Source organism: Apodemus sylvaticus, chromosome 7, assembly GCF_947179515.1.
Source record: "Apodemus sylvaticus chromosome 7, mApoSyl1.1, whole genome shotgun sequence".
Lineage (NCBI taxonomy): Eukaryota > Metazoa > Chordata > Mammalia > Rodentia > Muridae > Apodemus > Apodemus sylvaticus.
In genome coordinates, this window is record NC_067478.1 from 17,445,985 (window position 1) to 17,468,771 (window position 22,787).

The window sequence follows — 22,787 nt, forward strand, 5'->3', positions numbered from 1 at the left end:
GATGTGTCAACAGCTATAGACTGAACCGACTCCACAGCTTTTGTTGAGGGAAATGGGCCAGTGGTTGCTGTAGTCTGGGTATGGGCAGCCAGCAGCACAACCAGAATGTTCCTCAGGCCTGATCAAGACGAGAGGAAGGAAGATATCAGAGGAGCTGGGCTGAAACAGGGAGCCATCGTCTGCTAGGCTTGGAGACACGGGATCACCAGTGGCCCCAGCATTAAAGGGGGCATGATTTCCTGGGCTGGTGCTGTGAGTGTGGGCTCTCCCACCTTGGTTCCCAGTTGTTTTTAGATGTTCTTGGGGATGCTGCCAAAAGTATCCAGACCTCCGGTTCTTAAACTATATCCAGATCTGGTATTCCATCACACACATGCTCTGTGCCAGCTCCTTGTGTTGCTCGAGGGAAGGATACTTGGACTTTTCAGAGAATTCTTGCAGGAACCTGTGTCCTTGGAAGGACCTGAGGAGCCACCGAGTGGTTTTGAGGGACAGGGGCAAATCTGCAAGCCTGAGTTCACTGGGGATCCTGGAGACATTTGCAGACCTTCAAGTAATAGAATTTGTGGTCGTTGGAGATAACGAGGCATTAGGGAGCCTGGAGGCATTTGGAGACCTTCAGGTAATAGAGGGCTTTGGGGCACTTGGTGACAATGAGGCACTAGCAGGGCTGAGGCATCTGGAGATCTGAGGACAACAGAGGTCTATAGATCCAATGTGTGGGTAGAACTGTTGGGGGAGCATCCTGCACTGGACAGCCTGGAGAATCAGCAGGCTCCTTTTTAAACTTGTGACTCTGGGTGTAAATGCCATGGCACGTGTGGAAACCCAAGAACGACTTTCAGAAAGTGGGTTTTCTCCTTTCACCATGGATCTGGGGACTGGACTCAGGCCATGTTTGTATGGTAAGAACTTTGAGCTGCTAATACATCTTCTTGGATATTCCCACCAGGCTTTGAGAGCTCTTATTCTAGGAGCAGTCTGAGCAGGAGAGCCAACATGGTTAACTAGACCCAAGCCAGACTATTTTCTTCTAAGTGGCAAGTCAAGGTTTTCACCTATTCTGATTCAGTCAAGGAAGCAGATCCTAGTGTTCCTGCAATTTCCAAGGCCTTAGCCAAGCAGTGGCTCAGCGAATCCTACTGTCAGAAGCTCACCTTCCATCACACGGGGCTGTGCGGATGCAACGTATTCTAACACGAGCTTGCCAATCAGATCAAAGTTTGAGGTAAACAGTGTGGGACAACAAGGCAGACAGTGAGGTGGTCTCTGAAGAGGGGTTGAGTCGAATTCCTTTGCTAGTTACTCATTACTGGTCCTGTGGTAATTTAATTGGTGTCTGGGGTTAAGGGACTGTACCTGGGAGGGGTGTGTGTTTCTGTTGCCCAAAGGCCTAAAAGGAGGGCCAGCATTTCCACAAGTACACTGGACAACCCACTCTGTCAGAAGGGAACCAGGGAATGTTACAGACATTCAATGGGAGAGACTGTAAACCATAAAGTCCTCTTGACGACTGGTAACATGGCAAAAAAAGTTTATATGTTAAGTACAAAAAGGACAAAATTGTATGTACAGTAGAATAACAACTATGTGAACACCAAAGTTTATGCACAGAGATATCTAAAGGGACATTTAACATCAAGATTAACAGTGGTACACTTGGGTGGCAAACTGGTTCTTAAAGATATTCCAATTTTCCTTCATAAGCACTAATTGTCAGTTACAACAGGGAATAATTTATTAAAAAATACCCCAGTGGCTGGTGGTTGAACAGAGCAGTGTCAGTTGTCACTTGTGGAGGCTCTGGCTGATTTTTCAGAGGACAGGGAATACATCCCAGGGACATGTCCCCAAACTGTCATCTCTGCTTTCTCCCTCTTTCTTATTACCCTGTGACCATGTAAATCCCAGTTGCACCTTTTCCTACTAATTCAGAAGTCAGCTCTGTGGCCACAGGGCCCAGCAGAGGCTGTGAGGCAGTGCCTTCTGAGAGCATGGCGCCTCAAGCCCTGGACACTTTCCTGCAGTCAGGCAAGCCGCTCTACTTTGAGGCTATGCAGCCATGTTAATCTACAACTACAAACAGTTGCCTTCAATAGTTCTTTCAAACAGACTTTTAAACTCTGAAGGTAGGCAGGAACAGCTCTGATCGCCTGGTTCCTACTGTTGGTCCATTCTGGGAAGGCAGAATTTTATAGCAGGATTGTTCAGTAAAACTTACAGACTTCAGTGTCAGTCCAACTTTTCAGTTAGAATAGCAAGTCAAAAAGTAATTGCTTAAAAATCAGCATTGGTGACTGGAAGGCTGTCTGCTGCTGAACAGAAGCAGTGATGGTCTGACCACCACCACCCCAGCAGCTGGGTACTCTTGGGCAAATCACAACCTGCTGGATCTTGATTTCTGGATCTGTAGGGATACTGCTTACATCAGTGTTTGATGGCCGTTCGTTCTACTCTAAGGCTGCCAGGCTGGGAAGAAAAGGTCAACTGCAACCCATCTCATCTGGGCCTAGCTAAAGTCTCTCAAGAAAAAGCAAGAAAAAGGGCAACAGTGTAGACACAGCAGGTGACAGTGACTTATGGTTGGCCAACAAGTTCTGACAAACTAAAAACACTGTGGTTCCAGCACCCTGTCCCTAAACGCCACAAGCCAGGCATAGAAGCCATGCAAAAGTGACTGTCACACATATACAGGTGCAGACAGAGCATAATCAGGCAAAAAAGAATCTAATACTGTAGAGAGGGCCCCAAAGTGTGGCTTAAAGAGCATAAGGGAGTCACCCCAAGGCCCCCACTTAGCTGCCATGAAACAGCAAACACTAGAAGCTCTGCTTCACGTTGTATCCCTAAGGTTAGCAGCGAAGACTAACAGTTGTGGCACACACTATCCACAGAGTCATTCTCAGCTGCAGGGTTCCCTCTCCTGCTGAACCCTTGATAACTAGATGAGACAGGCAATATACACCTATGTAATGTGCATGTCTGCACAGATGCATTTAAGTGGGCACACACAGTGTTCAAATACAAACATACCAAGGGTCATATATAAAAAGGCTAAATATAACATATAACACAGGCCTAGAGCCAGCTCTTGGATAGGAGCTGAGAAGAGGGATTTTATCTGCTGACTATGTACACAATTTGTGGTGGGCAGGGAAGGAAGGCATCAGTGTAAACAACTCAGACTCGTTCCACAATACTGGCCCACAGGAAAACGTGATGTGACTCAGGTACAAAAATAAACCACTACCTTGCTTTTGTACAAGCCAAGCTCTGTAGGACCCCCCACAAAAAGACTGTGGGATTGTCTGGATGGGGGAATTGCACCAGGCTGCGAAACCTTTCAGCTCTCAGAATTTACCTGCTACCCCCTTCCCCCCTGCTTTCAGACTCTTGGGCCTTTTGTTAGCCAACATCTAAACCCAAGATCTGCCTACCCACCTATACAGGAATAGGGTATAGCCTCCTGACAAACAAGGTCCTCCTGTACCTGTCCCTTTCTTTGACCCCAAAGTATATGAAGACTTATTTTTGTAAATGTTTGGCACCTAAGAAACATGATGATTGTGGAATAATGCCACAATTGATTACACAGGGAGACCCAGTAACAAGACATGCAGGGTGAGGGCAAGGGGTGCTGAGCTGCCCTAGCATCTCAAAACCAGAACCGTGGCTTCCCATGCATCTCTGGGGTGAGAAGGATGTGCAGAAAGTGGTGACTTCACTGGCTCCTCAGCAGCAAGTACATTCAAGATTGGAGGGGTTAAGAGCCCCGCTGTCACCTAATCACAAGTCTAGTCACACTGAAGAGCCGGAGAGGCTGTGTGCCAACTGTGTCTGCAGCACCAAGAGTCCTTTTGAAGGTGCTCAGCAAAGTAATCCTTTAGAGCGGATGGACAGCACATCCTGGGAAGGCCATGTGGAAAGATGTTCTCCAGGCCCAGTCAAATGATCAATCAATCCCACTGTCATCCCAGTCACCTCTGACTTCCTGCTTATCTCCCTCACTGTACAAATAGCCCAGCAGCATCAGGATCAGTCATCAATGGTGGGCAACCAGAAGGCCTGGAAGGAAAACACACATCAGCATCTCTCACCATGGATGGCTCTTTTTCCCTACCCACAGCACCAGTCAAGGGGCCCAACCCCAACAGTGAAGGAATTATAAGAATTATGGTCTGATGACCCTTACTCCTGACTTGTCTCTATAAAGTCAGAGACTCTGAATGCTGGCTCTGTTTACTTCCAACACTCTCTCCCTTGCACCCACCACAGATGCCCAGTGTGTTAAGGAAACAGTAGTACTGTGTAGGTAACCTGGCCTCATAGCTAATCTCCTTCCAGCGTCTGAAAAGAAAGGGCTGATGAGATGGTTTTGTTGTCTTGGAGGGCTAGGTGGCCTTTTGGCTTCCTGTGTCCTATGCTGATCTCAAACTCACTATATACTCAAAGATGACCCCAATCTGATCGATACACCTCTACCTTCCAAATGTTTAGATTACAGGTGTGTACCAACATGTCCCAACTTAAATTAGTTTCCTCTGTCCTTCTAGTACTAGAGGGACTGAGCCCAGCCAGGGCTTTATACATAGCAAGTATGTGCTCTAAACTCCAATTTACAGCCATTGCTGCATTTCTTCTGGTTCTATCTTCTTGGTTTCTAAAAACAAGAAATGGGTGAGGTGCAGCCCCAGATTTAGGCCTCAATATCAGGGAAAGAGTGGGCACTATGATCTGGATGAAGGCAATAGAGGCCTCATCCAAGTTCCTCCTTAGAGACAGACTTCAAGGGAAACTAGAGACTAAGATCAACCTATCACCCATCTCCATCTCTGTTTTCTAGAGTTACATATGTACGCACGCACGCACGCACGCACGCACGCACGCACGCACGTTGATCTTCTTCTGAGTTCCAGAGATCAAATTTAGGTTATCAGGCACAGCAGTGAACATTTCTTCTGTTTACTTCCAACACTCACTCTCGGAGCTATTTTACTGTTTTCAGTTTGACAAAGGGTCTCATATAACCCAGGCTGGACTAAACTCCTGATTCTCCTGTCTCTACCTCCCAAGTGCTTAAATTAAATGTCTATTACTTATTCTGACTGAATTTGATTCCTGGAGCTACACTGTGAAAGGAGAACCAATTCCCACAAGTCATCCTCTGACCTCTCCATGTGTGCCCCAGCACGTGTTCAAGAATACACGAAGTAAGAACAAATAAAGCTGGGCATGTCAACACTCGCCTTTAAATTAATCCCAGCATGTGGGAGGCAGAACCAGGAGAATCTCTGAGTTCCAAGACAGCTAGGTATACAGAGACCCTGACTTGAAAGAGAAAAAAATAAAAACCATATAGACATATATAAACAAAACGGAAATTAAGTGCTAATTATGAACCACTAGAAGAATTTTTGAGGAAGTCGATGAAAAAGAATTTGGACACAGAAAGGTCACACCAGGCATGGCGGCCCACAGCTCTCACTTCAGCATTTGGGAGACTAAAGCAGGTGGATTAATGTGAATACACGTCAGTTTGGCTAGAAAAACCTTATTCCCCAAAGCCAAACCAAAGCAAAACAATATTCAAACCCCTGAGAGGCTGCACTTATAAAAGGCTGGTCAGAATATGTCAAGGAGTAGAAATAACGCCGAGAGAGCCTAAATAGGTTGGGCCTAAAATCTAGGGCCCCAAACAAACTACGCCTGTAAATCTCCTGGGAGAGCATAGATCTCCCATCTTACAGCTTTTTCTTTTTTTCCCTTTCTTTCTTTCTTTTTTTTGAGACAGGGTTTCTCCATGTAGCTTTGGCTATCCTGGAACTTACTCTGTAGACCAGGTTGGCCTCAAATTTGGAGATCTAGCTGCCTCTGCCTCTCAAGTGCTGGGATTAAGGGTGTGTTCCACCACTGCCCAGTAGATCTCATCTTACTGGAAAAGGAATTAAAATAAAAAGAACAGCCTAGTCAGGTATCTACGATGCAGGGTAACAGGGAAGCCATCACTTCTGAAACAGGAACTTGTACTATGTGGAACACAGCTTACTGTCTGAGATACCAACCACCTCAAGTAAAGATAATCTCTATGTGGAAACCATCTCTCACTGTTCACATACCATGTTGGAACAGGCGCTGGCAAAGGTCATAAACTTGGGGTTGAATTGCAAACAGGTAATGGGACCGGTGTGTTTACCATCCAATACAGCTACTTTTATACCACTCTCTCCATTCCAGACATGGATTTTGCCATCTTCTGAACCTAAAAAGAATGATCAAGATAATAAACAACACTTTAAGAGGTAAATAAAGAGACAACTGCAATCTGTTAAATTTCAGGATGCATGCCTCAGCAGAAACCAAGAGGACAATGGAGGGCACAGGGAATTGATCTTGACCTAATTATTTGTTCCCTTCTGTTACATAGTCCAGAGTAGCCTTGAACTCTCTATGTAGCCCAAGCCAGCCTCAAATTCCCACCTTTCCTGTCTCCCAATCACAGCTCCAAGTGCTGGTGACCGGCTGTGTAGGCCTGTTGCACAGCTCCTAAAGGACTCCAACATTCCCATCTGGAAAGGGGGCTGAGTACCAGGAGTCTGCCGACATCTTGCCAGCAAGACGACTGAACACAAGAACTGCAGTAGAGTAGTGCTCCAGAGCCCAACTCTGAAGCCGGAAGGGAAAGGCAGCACACTGCCAGTTCTGATAAGGAACTCCGGGTCAGGGTGACGGCCCACGGCTGCAATCCCAGCACTTGGGAGACAGAGAATCAGAAATCCAAGGTCATTCCTGACTACATAGCAAGTTCAAAGTCAGATGGCTATATAATGAGACCACTGTATAAAAAAAGTTAAAGAGGCATTGAGATGGCTCTGAAGGTAAAGGTAGCCTGCCAGGAAGCTTGAGGACCAGAGAGTTTGATCTATGGAACTCCAATGAGAAAACTGACTCCTAGATGTTCTCTGACCTCCACACACATGGCACTACATGTATGCGCTTATGTGTACCAAGTAAAGGAAACCCCAAAATCTGAAGATTCTTTCCTTAATAACAAACAAATGCAGGGTATCAGAAAAATAACAACAGGCAACTTACCAATCATAATAAACTGTGAATCTGGAGTAAATGAAGCTTCGAGTGTAACTGCTTTGCTGTTAGCATAACCCTGAAACAAAACAAGAGTGTTTCTCATTCTAGGATAGGTAATAAAAACCAACCCAACACACAAACCCCTTCCCACCAAAGGTCTCTGCAATGTCACTGAGACCAAGTGTAGCTGTTCCCACACAAAACACTCCCAATCAGAACCCCGTATTTAGAGAGGGGAAAAATTTATTTATTTGTACTAATATTATATTTAAAAAGCAACCTGAGTCACTTTGTAAAGAGAAGTAAATGGCTCTAATTCTCATAAAAGTAAAGTTCATGTTCAGGAAACTATAATGCCTCAGCACAGAATGCAACCATTGATTTCTACCATCCAGCTAACAGCATCCCTGGCCCAGGCCTTATGAGCAAAGAAACAGTCATGATTCAAAGCCGTCAGCTCACCCCAAATGTGTGCATCACCACGCCCTTGAATGCATCAATAAGACGGATGAAGCTGCCGTTGGTAGAGATGAGTATCAATTTGCCATCATTGCTGAACTTAAGTCCTGTCCACTCACAAGTCCGATCATACTGCATCTTAAAGGTTGCAAATGGTCCCTGCAAAACACAAACATAGCAGTCCCCACACTCCACACATCAGTACTTCCTCTGTTACAGCTACTTTTCTAGCCTTTAAAGCCTTTTCTCTTATTGTCTATCTTACCCATCTAGAGTTTTCCTGAGTGGAAAGCCAAGAGCAAATGGCTGCTACTCTGTAACTGACAGGTCACACTATGTGTAGCACTGGCTGGCCTGGAACTCATGGAGATCCACCTGCATCTGCCCTGGAGTCTGGGGATTAAAGGTGTATGCCACCATGCCTGGCCCAGAAAGGGTTGTCAAATGTCCAAGTTGCCCTTAAAATTTCTGCACCCTCAAGATAGCTCAAGGATTCAAAGATTTACCTTATCAAAAGAACGAAGGTCATAAAGTTTGACCATTTCTGAATTGACACCCGCAGCAAAAATTAACCCTTCTGGATCAAAGGAACAGACGGGTTTGCCCTGTAGATGCATGAGGCCCTACGAGAGAAGAGGACAGGGAGTTAATAAATGAAGAGCCCACTACTCAATCACTGAGCTTTTCTAATGAAAACTAAGATAGGCATAGGAACTGTACCCAGCCTACCTACAAAAGATTAAAAAGTAAACAAACAAAACTGACCAAAGTGTAAAAAAAGTCACCATAAGATGCATTTCCAATCAACCTTATCTACAACATTACAAACTTCAAAGAGAAACAAATTCCTTGAGACTAAAGGCTCTAGATAACCTTTTTCAAGCACTAAGCCACATTATAATGCAGTCTGCTCTGGAGTAGGATATCTGCTTATCAAGCAGTAGCCAACTAGTAAAAGGTTTTGCTGCCATGTAACAAGACTCTGGGATCCTAAAATGGAGCCACTGCTGTCTCCCTTAACCATGAGGGAGAGCTGATTATGCTTTCCACAGAAAATGCTCAAAAAATGTAACTGTGAGGTACCATTACCTGGCAGTTAGGAGACCGGAGATCCCAGAGTCGAATGGTCTTATCAAGAGACCCAGAAATGAAAGTGTCATCCACAGGTGACATGGACAAGGCCACCACCCTGCAATGTATCAAGATAAATAGGAGTTGAAGTAAAATATGAGCAAAAATTGGATGTGAACCCTAAACCACTCTGCCTGCCTACCTATACCTGTTTTCCCAAGACTAACATCTTAGGAAGCATACACAAACTTATCTGAAGCAACCAAGAGCAGCTAATAGAATTGCAAAAAAAGAAAAAAAAAATTCAATCTAAAGCCTCCGTAAAAGAAAACTAGTATGGTTCTCAGGCCGGAGCTATGCAGCTCAGTGGTAGTGTTAAAAACAAAATGTGAGTCTCTTGAGAATCAAAAGCACAGTGAGATACTATCCACACCCACTAATGGCTGTCATAAAAGGCTGGCTCAGTGCTAGGGAAGAGGAGGATGGAAGTATTAGAACTCCTTATACACCACTGATAAAGTAAGTTTTACAGATGCCTTACAAAATCCTTACAAAAAAGATTACAAAATCCTTTTTCAGGATGGGTGCGGTGGTGCTTGGGAGGTAGAGGCAGGTGGATGGATATGAGTTCAGTGCCAGCCTGATCTATATAGTGAGTTCCAAGCCTGATCCCCTGACCCGACCATAGAGAAAAACCAACCAGCCCAAACAAACAAACCTTACTTTTTCTGGAAAGATGGTTATTTGACCCAAGAAATTCTACTCCTAGGTATATATACTTGAGTAAAGTAAAAATGTCTACACAAAAATGTTCATTTTTTTTGCAGTATTATAAATGGGAATAACACAAAGTTACACTAATTAACAAACCAACAAGACATTGACTACAAAAACATAAAATAACATTATTTGAGAATAAAGAGAAACCAAGTGCTAATTCCTATGACAGGAATGAACTTCAGAAACATCATGCTATATCAAAGAAGCCAAGTATAAAAGGCCATGTTTGATGCCATTTATAGAGAAATCTAGAGACAGCACTTAGATGAATGGCTGCTAATGGGTACAGAGTTTCTCTTAGGGGTGATAAAAATATTCTAGAATTATAGTCATGGTGATTTCCTACTACATATATACATACATAGATGACTAAATGTTTGAGATAGCGTTTTATATAGCCCACACTGCCACATTAATAAAACAGAGTGAGCAGAACGCTTATAAACATGCAATTTTGTCACAGGGTTTTGTCTCCAAAAGTTCAGAGAAGGTCTCAGCTGATAAGCACAGGGGATGTAAGAACCACAACCCTGGCCTAAGGAGACTTACCTGCCAGGTCACATGGTGCCAACACTGGAGCAAAGCACATGGCCAGTGGCCTATCTGCTGGCATCACACAGTAACCAACATTTCCTGTCTTCCCCAACACAGAAGCCCCCGCCCCACCCGCCTGTTTGTAAGTGCAATTTCTTTACTGAATTACTTGGAGGGGGAAGGAGTTTGAGGCAGAACTTTAATATGTATCCCAGGATGACCTTTAATTTACTATGTACCCAAAGCTTCACTCTAATTCTTAACAATCCTCCTGCCTCATCCTCCAGAGCACTAGAATTACAAGAATGGACCACCACTGTCAGCTAGAGTACACTTGTTGTTTGCTTTTTTTGAGACAGGATCTCTCTGCGCAGCCCTGGCTGCCCTGAAATTTGTTGTGCACACTGGCTGGCGTGGAACTCACAGATGCTGCCTCCCCAGTGCTGAGATTAAAGGTGTGTGTCACTGCACCCTATAGAAAGAGCACTTCTAACAGGCAGTTCTGAGCCAGCTTGAGAGCCTGTCATCCTTTATTTAGGCACGACATGGCCCTCTTGAAGTAAGAACAGTTGTAGCTGCTATCGAGCAACCTCATAAGACCCTGATCCTTCAAGGACAAAGAGCTGACAATTCCTTGGGAGAGGAGGGAGATGCCACTTACTTGCCAGTGCTCCTACAAGCAAGCACAATTACACTTACTGGCTCACCCAGTGAAGGTTTGGGCGTAATCATTTCTTTGGCCTACTGATGAAGCCCAAAGGTAAACAGATAGATAGCAAACGTGACATGGTGCCTGTAAGGGCACCGCACTACACAGCTCTAATCACCTGCATTATATGTGTGTTTAGTCCTAACACTTAGGAGGCAGAGACAGGCAGACCTCTGTAACTCAACCTGGTCTACAGTGAGTTCTAGGACAGACAAGGATCCTGTCTCAAAAGGGCAGGGGGAGGGGGCTGAGATGGCTCAGTGGTTAATGACCTCTTCTGGTATGCACATATACATGTAGACTAAACGCCCATATATGTATATTATACACATAAATAAAGACAACCAATGACAACAAAAACTCTTCACATATGGGACATTTTTCATGTATAGCCTAACACAAATGTTGGCCTCTGCGGTGGAAGGCCTCATAAATGCAAATGGCTCTTTTGTTAAGAGCTATCTGGGATTTGGTGTTGCTAAATACCAAGTCTAACTTTTGTAGCGTAAGTTTTCATCTAATAACTTTAGTCCATGTTTCTTAACATAAGACACAGACACAAAGACACAGATTCTTATATAGCAAGCATGGTCTTGCACTGAGCCACACTTAACCCCTTACTCATTCATATTTACTTTCTCAGTGTGGGAATTCAATCTAGAGCCAACCACTCGCTAAACACGTGCTCAGCCACAAAGCTAGACTCCAGCTCCTGATTTAAGCCCCATCCCCTGCCCTACCTTTCAAGACAGGGTTTCTCTGTGTTGATCGGGCTATCCTCAAATTCACATAAAGGTGTGCACCACCACTGCCCGGCATCTTCCTTTAGTTTTAACAGATTCTATAGTTATCTTTGAAGCCCTATCTCCTGCCCCCATAACCTCAGTAAACCATGAACTGACTGGGATCAGTCAACAAGATGGTGTGCTGAGCAGTGTCCTTAGCAGTGAGGAGGGCTAGATTTCCTAACAGAACCTCTCCCTTCTCTTCCATTCTCTAAGTTACCCAAGGGATGAAGGAAGTGTGACTGTAATTCTTTGTCTTACCTCTTGCTATGTCCAGGAAAGTATCTGATGTATTTATTGTCATGCAAGGACAAATAACGAATAGTATCTGTAAGAAAATAAACAGGGAATGACATTGTAGTATTTAAGTGAAATTTATGTTGCATTTTAACTTTTGAAAAGACCTAAGAATGTACTATATTCCATCAGGCAAGCAAGTTACAGATGAACATGAACAACCTCTCGCAGCAACTTGAGTGCATAAACAGATTCAGATACCTCCAAAGCCAATTTTCAGTTGACAGCATTTACACCAACATTTAATATCACCATTCTGGGACCTAGGTGTATGATTCAACGGTGACGTGCTCACCTAGTGTGTGAGCAGCTCAGAGTTCAATCTGCAGCTATGAGGGAGGGGGTGAGTCTGTGAGACCCAGAGTAAAAAATATTTTAAAAAAAAAAATCACTTTTTTGTTACCAATCTTTAGACTCTTTGCAAGTTACAATTCAACTTGTCCCGAATAAGTATTTCCTAGCAAGGGAAAAACCCCACTAGAATCACTAGTTTCAGACGCTGGTTTTAGTGTCTGCAAAGTGCCTTACACTGAGCATCGGAAGAGCAGATTAGAGGGCTATAGAGTTAGTCTGTGAAGAGTTGGAGTTGCTACATAGACAGACTGTCAAAGAGAAAGATCAAGAGAGGGAAAAGGAAGAAGTCTATCTAGAACAGAAAGAAACAGACTAGAGAAGGCTCAGCAAAGCAGAGCACTAGGCCTCCATCCCCAGGAGTCACGTGGTTTCACAACCATCTGTAATTCCACTTCCAAGGGATCTGACATCCCCTTCTAACTTCCCTGAGCACCAGACACATACATGAGACATAGATATAAATGACAAACAACTTATACACATAAAATAAAAGTTAAAAAAAAAGAAAAAAGAAAAGAAAAAGATTACACGGACAGCAGACTGAAGCGAGGCCGGCACGCGGCTCAGCGCACAGTAGTGCCTCAGTGGTGAGGCCCAGGGCCCACTCCCCAGTACCACAACCACTATGGCAGCAAGAGAGCTAGAAAGCACGATGTACCTAAAAAAGATAAAGAAAAGCTAGACGTAGTGACTCTGTGATCTTGGCACATTAGAGACTAGCGTGGGATACATTTATGGAAGCCCTGTCTCAAAAACCAAACTGAAACATCAATAAAAACAAACAAAACAAATAGCAAGAGAAACTAATAATAGGAAACATGGCACCAAAATGCAGGAGGGAAAGGCTTTAAAAAGACCAGGAAGGAGGGGCAAAGTCTCAAGTGGGCTTGCAAGAGTGGGCTTTTATGTTCTTCCACCTTTCTTCTTTTTTTGAGGCAGGGTCTCACTGTAGTCCACGCTAGATTGGAACCCATTATATAGCCCAGGCTAGTCTCAAAAAAGCAGCAATCCTCCAGCCTCAGCCTCTCAAATGCTGGGATTACTGGTGTAAGCAACACACTTGGTTTGCATGGCTGCTTTCTAATGAGAGGGCATTTACCGGTAGAGGGAGAGAGAGAAAAGAACCCTTTCTAGACATTCTGTAACAGTTTCAACTCCAAGCCTTCCAAGTGGCAACTACAAAGCATTTCTGGTTATTCTAGTGCCAAGAACTACTCACCTGACCTAAGAGATCCCCTCCCATTACCTGGAATCCCAGATGAGCAGGGCTTCACCATCTTCTCCACCCCATTTGGTAGCTGGTGCGCTGTTCCTGGCAAGGCAGTGGCCTGTACAGTTATCTCCTGTACCGGGTGGTATCATAGACCCTCAAACTGTACAAACTACTACCTCAGCCTGGAAGCAGGCAAAAGAGAACGGAGCGCTGGAGGAGCTCTGCAGGACGCGCTTGAGGAAGGAAAGGCAACATCCCCACAGCACAGGCCCGGCAGCAGAGCTGCAGGCGCCACACATTTGCCTCATCTTGTACCATATTTGGAGCCTTGTTTAATCCGCTTAGAAAAACAACCCAACAAAAGAAATACACCAGTCATTTATATATTTTTTTATATACCCTCAGAATTCTAGCACTTATCCTTATCCAAAAGCATCAATGGCATTGCCTACTTAGAAAACACATCTGACACAGACAGGAAAAATAGAGATATTAGGTATGTACTAAAAGCAACTGCAGGTACAGAAGTCTCATTAAAGAAGACTTCTAGCTGCCCATTTGCTTTGAGACAGGTTAAAATAGCAACCTGAGCTATCCTTGTGAATGGCTGGGCATGGTGGCGCCCCTTGTTAATCCCACCACCAAGGAGGGTTCCTGTACTTTTAATTTTAAGACCAACCTGATCTATATACAGAGTACAATACCAGCCAGGGTTACACAGTGAGAGCCTGTATCAAAATAGGGAGGGGGCAAAATAAATCACCGTGATTAGGAGCACACACTGCTCTTGCACATCAGACAGCTCATAAGAGCCTGTAACTCCAACTCCAGAATCTGACAGCTTCTGGACTCTGTGGGCACCCGTGTTCACATGTGTACACACTGCCTCCACACATATATACACACACAATAAAAAAAAAATGCAATGGCAGAGGGATGGCTCAGTGGTTAACAGTGCTCACTGTTCTTCCAGAGGCCCTGAGTTCGGGTCTTAACACCCACAGCACATGGCTCAATTGCCAGCAACACCAGTTCCAGAGGACCCGATGCCCTATTCTGGCCCAACGGCACAGGCACACACCCACACATATGTGCGCATACATAAAAATACATCTCCTGTGCCTGCCACAGTGGCACAGACCTACACTTTCTGTACTCAGGAGCATGAGGCAGGGATACCAGGAGGTCAAGGGCAACCTGAATCACTGTAGTACTATCTCAATAAACCCAGACGAAGAATCTCACTGCAAAAAGTGCATTAGTAAACTAGTATTAATAAGGCTAAAATTACATAAAATGATAAGCATGTGACAGTTCAATCACTGAGACAGTTTTGTCAACTTAGGAATGTATTCAAGGGGAAATCAGTCAAAAGCAGATACTAGTTATTAAAAAGGAAATTTCAATTCTTAAAAATACCTTTACTCTAAAATAAAACAAAAAGTATTCCTGGAATTTACAACGACAGAGTCAGCACACTGTGTGACACACACCACAGAAGAGCTAACCTCTTTCTTTGAACTATGTGTCAGTCTTTTTGTTTCTCTGCTGTTTTTAAGGCAGGGTCTAGCTACAAATGCTCAATGGCCCAGGTAGGGCTCAAACCAGGGCCCTGTGCCCAGCCTCCCTGAGTGCTGGGAGTACTGCTCTTCTTAAGTTTGTGCATTCAGTCTCCTCTCCACTCTGCATTTAGTACATCTGCAAATTGTTTTAAGTCTCCCTCAGTGAGAAATGTAAGTTTACCCAATCCTTTGCTTTTTAGACATCTCACCATGTGCCTGGGCTAGCCTGGTACTGCCATTCCTCCAGTCTCAGACTCCCAAGTGCTAGGCAATGTGTCACACCTGGTTTAGTCCACACACATATTCTAAATGAAGAGACTAGTCATTTACTAACTGCTGTGTGTCATGAATTTCTTCCTTTTGTATAAGTATTCTTTCAAGTTTCAAGGGGTGCAAATCATAAACACAACTGAGCTGCTTCCTTTTTCCACTCCACACTGCAGACATCTTTTTATTTTCTGTTCCCAGTCCTTCCAAAGGGTTAGTGGCTTGCTTCCAGCATTTTCACTTTCAGTAATATAATCAGCACTGCTAGCATTATGGGAAAATATTTAAATAACTATAACCAAAGCACAAGTTCTCACAAAGATTTTGTTAAGCATTTCAGAGAAACCAACACTGATCTCCTAAAAGGCTTGCTTACCGTCTATTTTGTTAGAGCTGTAAACAACTGTGTTGGCTGCATGAGTGTATCTGATGAGGTCCACACCATATTTCTTACTGTACAGGGTTCTCTTTGGTCTGATGAACAAACAGAGGGAAAAACAAAAGCCATCAGAATCCACCATCACAGCACTCGAGCGCTCCACCTAAAGAGCAGCGCCTGTGTGACATGAACAGGGCAGAGCATGAGAGGACTCAACTTGAGTCTCCTGCAAGTGTAGTATGAGCTCAGAACCACTGAACCACCTCCCCAGCCCCCAGCCCCCACCTCCCCAGCCCCCAGATCTTCAAAATAAAAATCAACTGTAACAGCTACTCAAGAATAGTCTTTCATTTGTGAACACCAAAGCCCAGGTTAGAAAATAAATATAAATGTTGGGAGGACTATCTACTTGAAAAAAAAGTACATGAAATATCACAAACCAAGAATCACAACAGAGGGATGGGTTTGAGAGTAGCTCAAAGCCAGTAACCTCGTAAGCTGTTCACTTAGCGTGCACTTTCTTAAGGCAATAAGTTATCACAACCCAAACCTGACACAGCACTGCTTCTGTTTCTAACATAACTTGTACAAGAAGATGTCCAACTTTCCTATCCAGAGGTACAAAGTAGCAGCTTAGCTTTTTCAGAAGACAAGCCTAACTCATCCAACAAAACCACTTGATGGTTCTTTTTGTTTTTACTTCCGTGAAACATGGGTGTGTTTCCAACCCAAAGTTAAAAACTAAAAGTAGAAGTCTCTTAAATGCAAATCTTGATGATCAGATAAAAGGGCTCTCAGGAAAACCTACAACCAAATCTTCTGCTGCATTCTATAAGTAGGCAATTTTTAAACTCAAATATCTCTAGAAAACAATTTAAAGTAATATATATATTTTTTTTATTTTTGTTTTCTAAGACAGGCTTTCTCTTTTTGTTCTTTTTTTTTTTTTTAAGATTTATTTTATTGTTTATGTTATGTATGTGAGTCCAGCATTGCTCTCTTTAGACACACCAGAAGAGGGCACCGGATCTCATTACAGATGGTTGAGAGCCACCATGTGGTTGCTGGGAATTGAACTCAGGACCTCTGGAAGAGCAGTTGGTGCTCTTAACCACTGAGCCATCTCTCCAGCCCAGACAGGCTTTCTCTATGTAGCCCAGGCTGTCCTCAAATTCACAGATGTCTGCCTGTATCTGCCTCCTGAGTGCTGGGAGGCAGAGGCAGGCAGATATGCCCAGCTTTATAAAACAAAATCTGAATGCTAGAACTTTCCACTTGAACCAGGTCAGAAAATCAAGATCTTTTAACATTTACATCTTAGAAGAATTTTAAGCTAGACATGGTGGCTCACATCTGTAATTCCAGTCAGAACACTAAAGGCTGTGGCAGAAGGATCACTACAAATTCAAGGCTAGTCCCAACTACAGAATGAGACCCTGTCTCAAAAATAAAACAGGGGATCACACTTGAAGCCATGTGAGACCCTGTTTCAAAGTGTCCCTCCCAGGAATATTGTAGTAAAAGATTGACTGGTGTACTACTATACTAGTCACCAAGAGTTTGAATTTATGCAAAAGAATGTTTATCTTCTTAAAGTCCTATTTTGGAACCGCTGGGCTGAGCAATCAAATGAGCCAGACTGCCGACAAGTCAATCATCTGTACTTTCAATTGTTAAAGTCAGAAGAGGGTGAGGCCTTCTGCTTCATGAAACCCATTCTAAACAAGAGTTCTTTACTGTACGATACTTTTTGTATGCCTGCCTTTTGTGAAATCGAATACTACAGGTCCACTCTACTGTCTGAAGTTCTGCTCTGCAGTTAGTTTTTGGTTAAGTACTGATTGAGAGGCTGAGCATCCATCAGTGGTAAAGCGAATCCTAGTATTTCAGCCCATCTACAATAGAAGACAGGGCTGGGGATATGGCTCAGTCATAGAAGGCTTGCCTAACATGCATGGGGCCCTGGATTCTGTCCTCAACCCTTCAAGTAAACAGTACATTAAAGCATGTGGCATTAAAAAAAACCTGGGTTCCACTAAGATATGGTCTGTATGTCTTAAATCCAAAACAAACATACAAACAAACCCACTAACAGATATGTCCTAATAAAAGAAAACTATTTTTTAACTCAGTTTTACTCTGAAAATAAGAGCCTAGCATTACCCCTGGATATATCTTTTCATGTGCATTTTCCAAGTATTTTGGCAAACTTCTTTAAAACTATGATTCTGCAAGCAAGTATGAATAAAGAAAACAATAGTAAAGGCAACTGCTGCTGTTGGAGTGCACGTGTACAATCCAGCACTTGGGATCGAGGAGTTCAAGGCCAACCTTGGACACATAGAGTTAGCTTGGACTACATGAGACCACTGTCTTAAGAAGGCAAACTAAGGGGCCGGAGAGATGGCTTAGCAGTTAAGAGCACTGACTGCTCTTCCCGAGTTCAAATTCCAGTAACCACATGGTGGCTCAAAACCATCTGTAATCTGATCTGATGCCCTCTTCTGGTGTGTCTGAAGACAGCTACAGTGTACTTATAGTGTGGGATTAAAGGCATGTGCCACCACTGCCTGGCTAATAAATAAATCTTTAAAGAAGAAGAGGAGGAGGAGGAGGAGGAAGAGGAAGAGGAGGAAGAAGAAGAAGAAAACAAACTAAGCATATGTATGTGTGTGTGTGTGTGTACATAAATAGAAAAAACTTGAAATGTTTTTGGGTATTTGTATTACCAACCACAAGCAAGACTCCCTATATGTACCTTCAAGTCAAAGGAAGGGACGAACTGTATTTTAACATTTAACGGACAAACAAAAACAAAAAACTCTCAAAATTATTTTTTTGGGTAGGTGAGATGGTTTAGAGGCTAAAGGCATCTGCCACGGAGCTCAAAAACTAGAGTTCATCCGGGGGGTGGTGGTGTTACACGCCTTTAATCCTAGCACTTTGGAGGCAGAGGCAGGCGGATTTCTGAGTCCGAGGCCAGCCTGGTCTACAGAGTGAGTTCCAGGACAGCCAGGGCTACACAGAGAAACCCTGTCTCGAAAAATCAAAAAACCAAACCCAAAACCCAAAACCCAAAACCAAACCAAAACCAAAAAATCCCCAAAAAACCAAAAACTAAAGTTCAACCCCCCCCCCCACACACACACCGCCAGGACTCCCAGGAAGGGAGGAAAACACCAAATCCTGCAAGTTGTCCTCTGACCTATATATGTACAGAAAGCTCACATACATTAAAATGTAAGAGAAATAAATATTGTATGAAAAACTACTTTCAAGTAAAAAAAAAAAAAAATTCTTTGAAGCAAGAGCCAAGGCAGGAGAATTGCTGTTGGAAGCCTGCCAGCACTATAGCCACATAGAAAGTATGTATGTAGTCTGACTGTTGGGGGATGTAGTATCTTAAAAATATTAAACAAATACAAAGATCAACATCAACTGTGTTTTAGCTATTCTCTCTCTCTCTCTTGGTTTTTCGAGACAGGGTTTCTCTGTGTATCTCCGGCTGTCCTGGAACTCACTCTGTAGACCAGGCTGGCCTCAAACTCAGAAATCTGCCTGCCTCTGCCTCCAAGTGCTGGGATTAAAGGCATGTACCACCACTGCCTGCTGGGATTAAAGGCATGTACCACCACTGCCTGGCTAGCTATTTTCAATCACCTAAATTCTAATACTGGTATTATCTAATAAAGATATTAATTCCAAAGAAACAGTAATTTTCTTCTACTGTTTGAATTATTGGATTATTCTTCTATATAGTTTTACATTTACTGATCTTATGTATATGAGCATTTTGTATGCATGTATATATGGGCACCCTATGCAGCCTTGATGCACATGGAGTCTAAAAAAGAACATCATGTGCTCTTAACCACAGAGCCATCTTTCCAGCTCCTGGATTTTTTTCCCTACAAATTTTCTCTCTCTCTCCCCCTCTCTCAAGATTTATGTTATTTATAGGAATACACTGTCGCTGTCTTTAGACACCAGAAGAGGGCATCGGATCCCATTACAGATGATTGTGAGCCACCATGTGGTTGCTGGGATGAACTCAGGATCTCTGGAAGAGCAGTGCTCTTAAGAACTGAACCATCTCTCAGAAAGTCAGAAGTAGGGGTCAAATCCTCTGGAACTAGAGTTATAGATAGTTACAAGCCTCCTTGTGGGTGTAGGAATCGACCTGTTCCTCTCTGTAAGAGCAGCCAAGTGCCCATAGCCATCTCTCTAGCCCCTGTATTTCCTTTTTGGGACAGTCTTACTATGCTGTTCAAGGTGCATTCCGATTCTCACCCCCAGCCTCCCAAGTGCTGAAATTACAGGCACTGCTGAACACAATGTTCTTTTTTCAAGAAAGTTCTTTGGAGCATTGTAACTTTCTCTAAGTGTGTACTCATGTATAAAGGCTACATGCCTGAATAAACAGTTTTTATAGTCTTAGTATTTTATTGCTTTGAATATGCATTTCCATTACAGGTTTTGGGGGGAAGATTCTAATCTATGTATTGTACCAAACATCTCAAACAAACCAATTTCAAATTACTTGTAGTTCCAAAGGAGTCAAATGGTCAGACCGGTGTATGATAATAATCAATATATGAATATGAAGATCAATTCAAATAACTATTTGTCCAGCTAGTAATTTTCTCTTCCCCAGGATCACAACTGTAGGAACTCTCCCACATACAGCAGGAGAAAGTCCAGAGACAGTTACATAATACTTTGTGAGAGCTCCAGCAGGAAACCCATCAAGCAGAATATCACATAGAGCTCATCCTACAACAGCCTTACTTTAGATAAACTCAAAGACAAGTTCCAAAAGAAAACTATTATTAAAAAAAAATAAACAAAAGGAACAGCCGGAAAAAGTAGAGAAAAAGCCAAGGATTCAAAACCACAGGTAACTTTAACAAAATGTCGAAAACAGTAGCTATTAAACCAAACACCTCCAGCTTAGGAAGGACAGCTGAAGTTGACAAAGAGAATCATACTTAGCCTAAACTAGTTTCTGCTACAAAAGAGGTGCTTACTTAAGGAGGACTTGGACTTCCAGAGGTAAGGAGGCAATGTCTTCCTCACACCCAGGCTATGAAAGCGGCAACGACACAAATTCTCCAACTAACATAATTTCCATAAGCAGTTCCAGAATTCAAAGATTTTGATGATTACAAGCAATCCACAATCTGGCGGGTGTTTATTTATTTATTTTTTAAACTGTTTTGAGTCAGGTTCTCGACTACGAAGTCCAGAACTCAGGGTCTGACTCCCTCTGTCGCCCAAAGGCTGAGATTACTGGCTGGGCGGCCAAACTTTTTTTTTTGTAATGCAAAAGGAAACTCTAAATTGTTCCGGAATGCTTTCTTTGTTTTAAAGAGAGCTCACATTCAGACCAGAATGGGGCGGCCAAGTTCTCACGAGTGTGGCAAAGAAAAGTTTCCAAGAGGCTGTTTAACAAGTTAACTGTAAGCCTGGGTATTGGTACTGGGAAAGGCCAGCGAGCTCACATGGGCACAATCGATAAATCCTGACAGCTTAAAAACTGCATCCCGCGGGGCTTGATGGCAGAAAAGCCGCGCGGGAAGCTGAGGGGTAGGGGGCGGGCACCGTGCCAGGGCTGAATCCAGGTCACCGCGGTGAAGGCAAGAGAGCTGACGCCACTGATGGACAGAACAGCTCCTACCGTTCTGCATCGAGCTCAGAGTCCACCCGCACATTCTGACAGTCGTCAGAGGAGTGGAAAGGGCTAGCCACCCGGCTGCAGGGTGCACGGACATGGCGTTTAAAGGTCAAGGTCAAGGAGCAAGCGAGGAAATCGCGCTCGGAAGAGACCAAAAGCGCATGAACTAACCACCACCACCATCATCTTAAAGAGGACCTCCTGCAGCACTGCGGGATGGAGGCGGCCCTGGCAAGAGCGCCTGCACCACATGCTGGGGGTGGGGGCTGGGGGGAGCCTCAGTCGGGGACCAGCGACAGAGGGAAGGAGAGAGGCACTCGGAACTCGGCCACTATCACACTCACTTGCCCTCCTGGCAGTCATAGAGCACGATGGAGTCATCATCGCTGCTGGAGATGACCGTCTCGCCATTGGGACTGAAGTCAAAGCAGTTGATCTTGTCCGAGTTCTCGCGGAACACCTTGGCGACGCGGAAGCTCCTCAGCACGCTGTCGGTCAGCTTCATGGCGGCGGCGGCTGCTGCTGAAGGCAGCGGCGGCAGCGGCGCAGGGCCGGGGCGGGGCCGAGAGGCGAGCGAGCGGGCGGGCTGCTCAGGGCCAACCCCGGCGGTGTGGGCGCCGCGCTGGAGGCGAACGGGAGGACGGCTGACAGTGGGATTGCCGCGTCCTCTTCCTCAGGCAACGCCCTCTCGCCGGGATGACGGGACCTCGCTGACCGTTCTTCTCCGGAGTCACTTCAGGGCCAACCGGCGCTCCGCCGGCTCATTGTGTCCGCCATCTTGAAGGGAGAAGCAAAATCGGAGGGCGAGGAGCCTGAGGCCGCGGCGAACGCCGGGAAAGGGGGCGGGGCGGGAACAGAGGCGCGAGCTGAGGGGGGGCGGGACGATGACGTCAGCGGGGCACCCTCCCATTGCGGTGGCCTGGGAGCAGGAGCCCGCAGTTCGGGGGTCTGAAGTGGGTGGCATGGGGCATCTAAACCCTCTTTTGAGGGCAGGACTTGAGATCGCCTCAGAACTAGTGCCTTTGTGGGTGCTCTCAATCTCCAGGGAGATGCAGGTGTCTCTGAGCCTGCAGGTAGTGACGGAAGAGAGGCCCGCCTGTTTGTGTGTGGGAATCAGGGGCGCCCATCACCGAATGACTTAACCACTACTCCAACAAGCCCGGAGGCTTCGATTTGTTATTTGAATGAAGTACAACATAGAGTTGCACAAATTTTAAGTGGAATTTTCAACTGGGTGTATATTATGTTAATTTCAGGAGTCTGGAACTTCTTTTAAAACTTTTATGAGAGTCAAAGCTCATGAAGATCGCTAACTTCTAGTGCGGGAGGAGGAGGGGATCCTGTGGGACATTTCACTCACTGGTAGGTAATTGCAAGGCGTGACAACCAGAGTCCCTTATGACCTGGGCTAACAAACCACGAAATGGAACACTAGAAAAAATGGAGTCTTCTTGGAAAATGTGTGGGCTGTATCTCAGGTCCTTCGGTAAAGCAAGAGGGTATCTACATAGAAAGAGAAATTGTTGGCTGAGGAAAAATGACAAGATTGTAAGTTTGTACTGTAGTTGCCTCTTGACAAAGGGCAGAGCTCAAGGCTACAATTTGTTCTGGGGTGTG

The 22,787-nt window shown here is 44.4% G+C and overlaps 1 protein-coding gene across 1 annotated transcript; it reads right to left on the minus strand.

The window, feature by feature from the left end:
* Positions 1-1,517: 1,517 nt before the first annotated feature.
* On the minus strand, positions 1,518-21,991 carry Wdr82 (WD repeat domain 82). Its single transcript, XM_052187439.1, has 9 exons — positions 21,515-21,991; positions 15,494-15,591; positions 11,686-11,752; positions 8,635-8,734; positions 8,052-8,168; positions 7,549-7,704; positions 7,093-7,162; positions 6,117-6,259; positions 1,518-4,065 (listed from the first exon to the last, which is right to left on the minus strand). The coding sequence occupies exons 1-9, from the start codon at positions 21,673-21,675 to the stop codon at positions 4,036-4,038; spliced, it is 942 nt and encodes a 313-aa protein (XP_052043399.1). The 5' UTR covers positions 21,676-21,991; the 3' UTR covers positions 1,518-4,035.
* Positions 21,992-22,787: the final 796 nt, after the last annotated feature.

What these genes read in the sequence shown, in the direction of transcription:
- Wdr82 (XM_052187439.1), bottom strand. Translation starts at nt 21,675, where the DNA reads ATGAAGCTGACCGACAGCGTGCTGAGGAGCTTCCGCGTCGCCAAGGTG. An exon ending in TGGTGATGCACACATTTGGG is followed by an intron (nt 7,163 to 7,548) that starts GTGAGCTGACGG and finishes GTTTTGTTTCAG; the next exon opens with GGTTATGCTAACAGCAAAGC. An exon ending in TTCACAGTTTATTATGATTG is followed by an intron (nt 6,260 to 7,092) that starts GTAAGTTGCCTG and finishes CATTCTTTTTAG; the next exon opens with GTTCAGAAGATGGCAAAATC.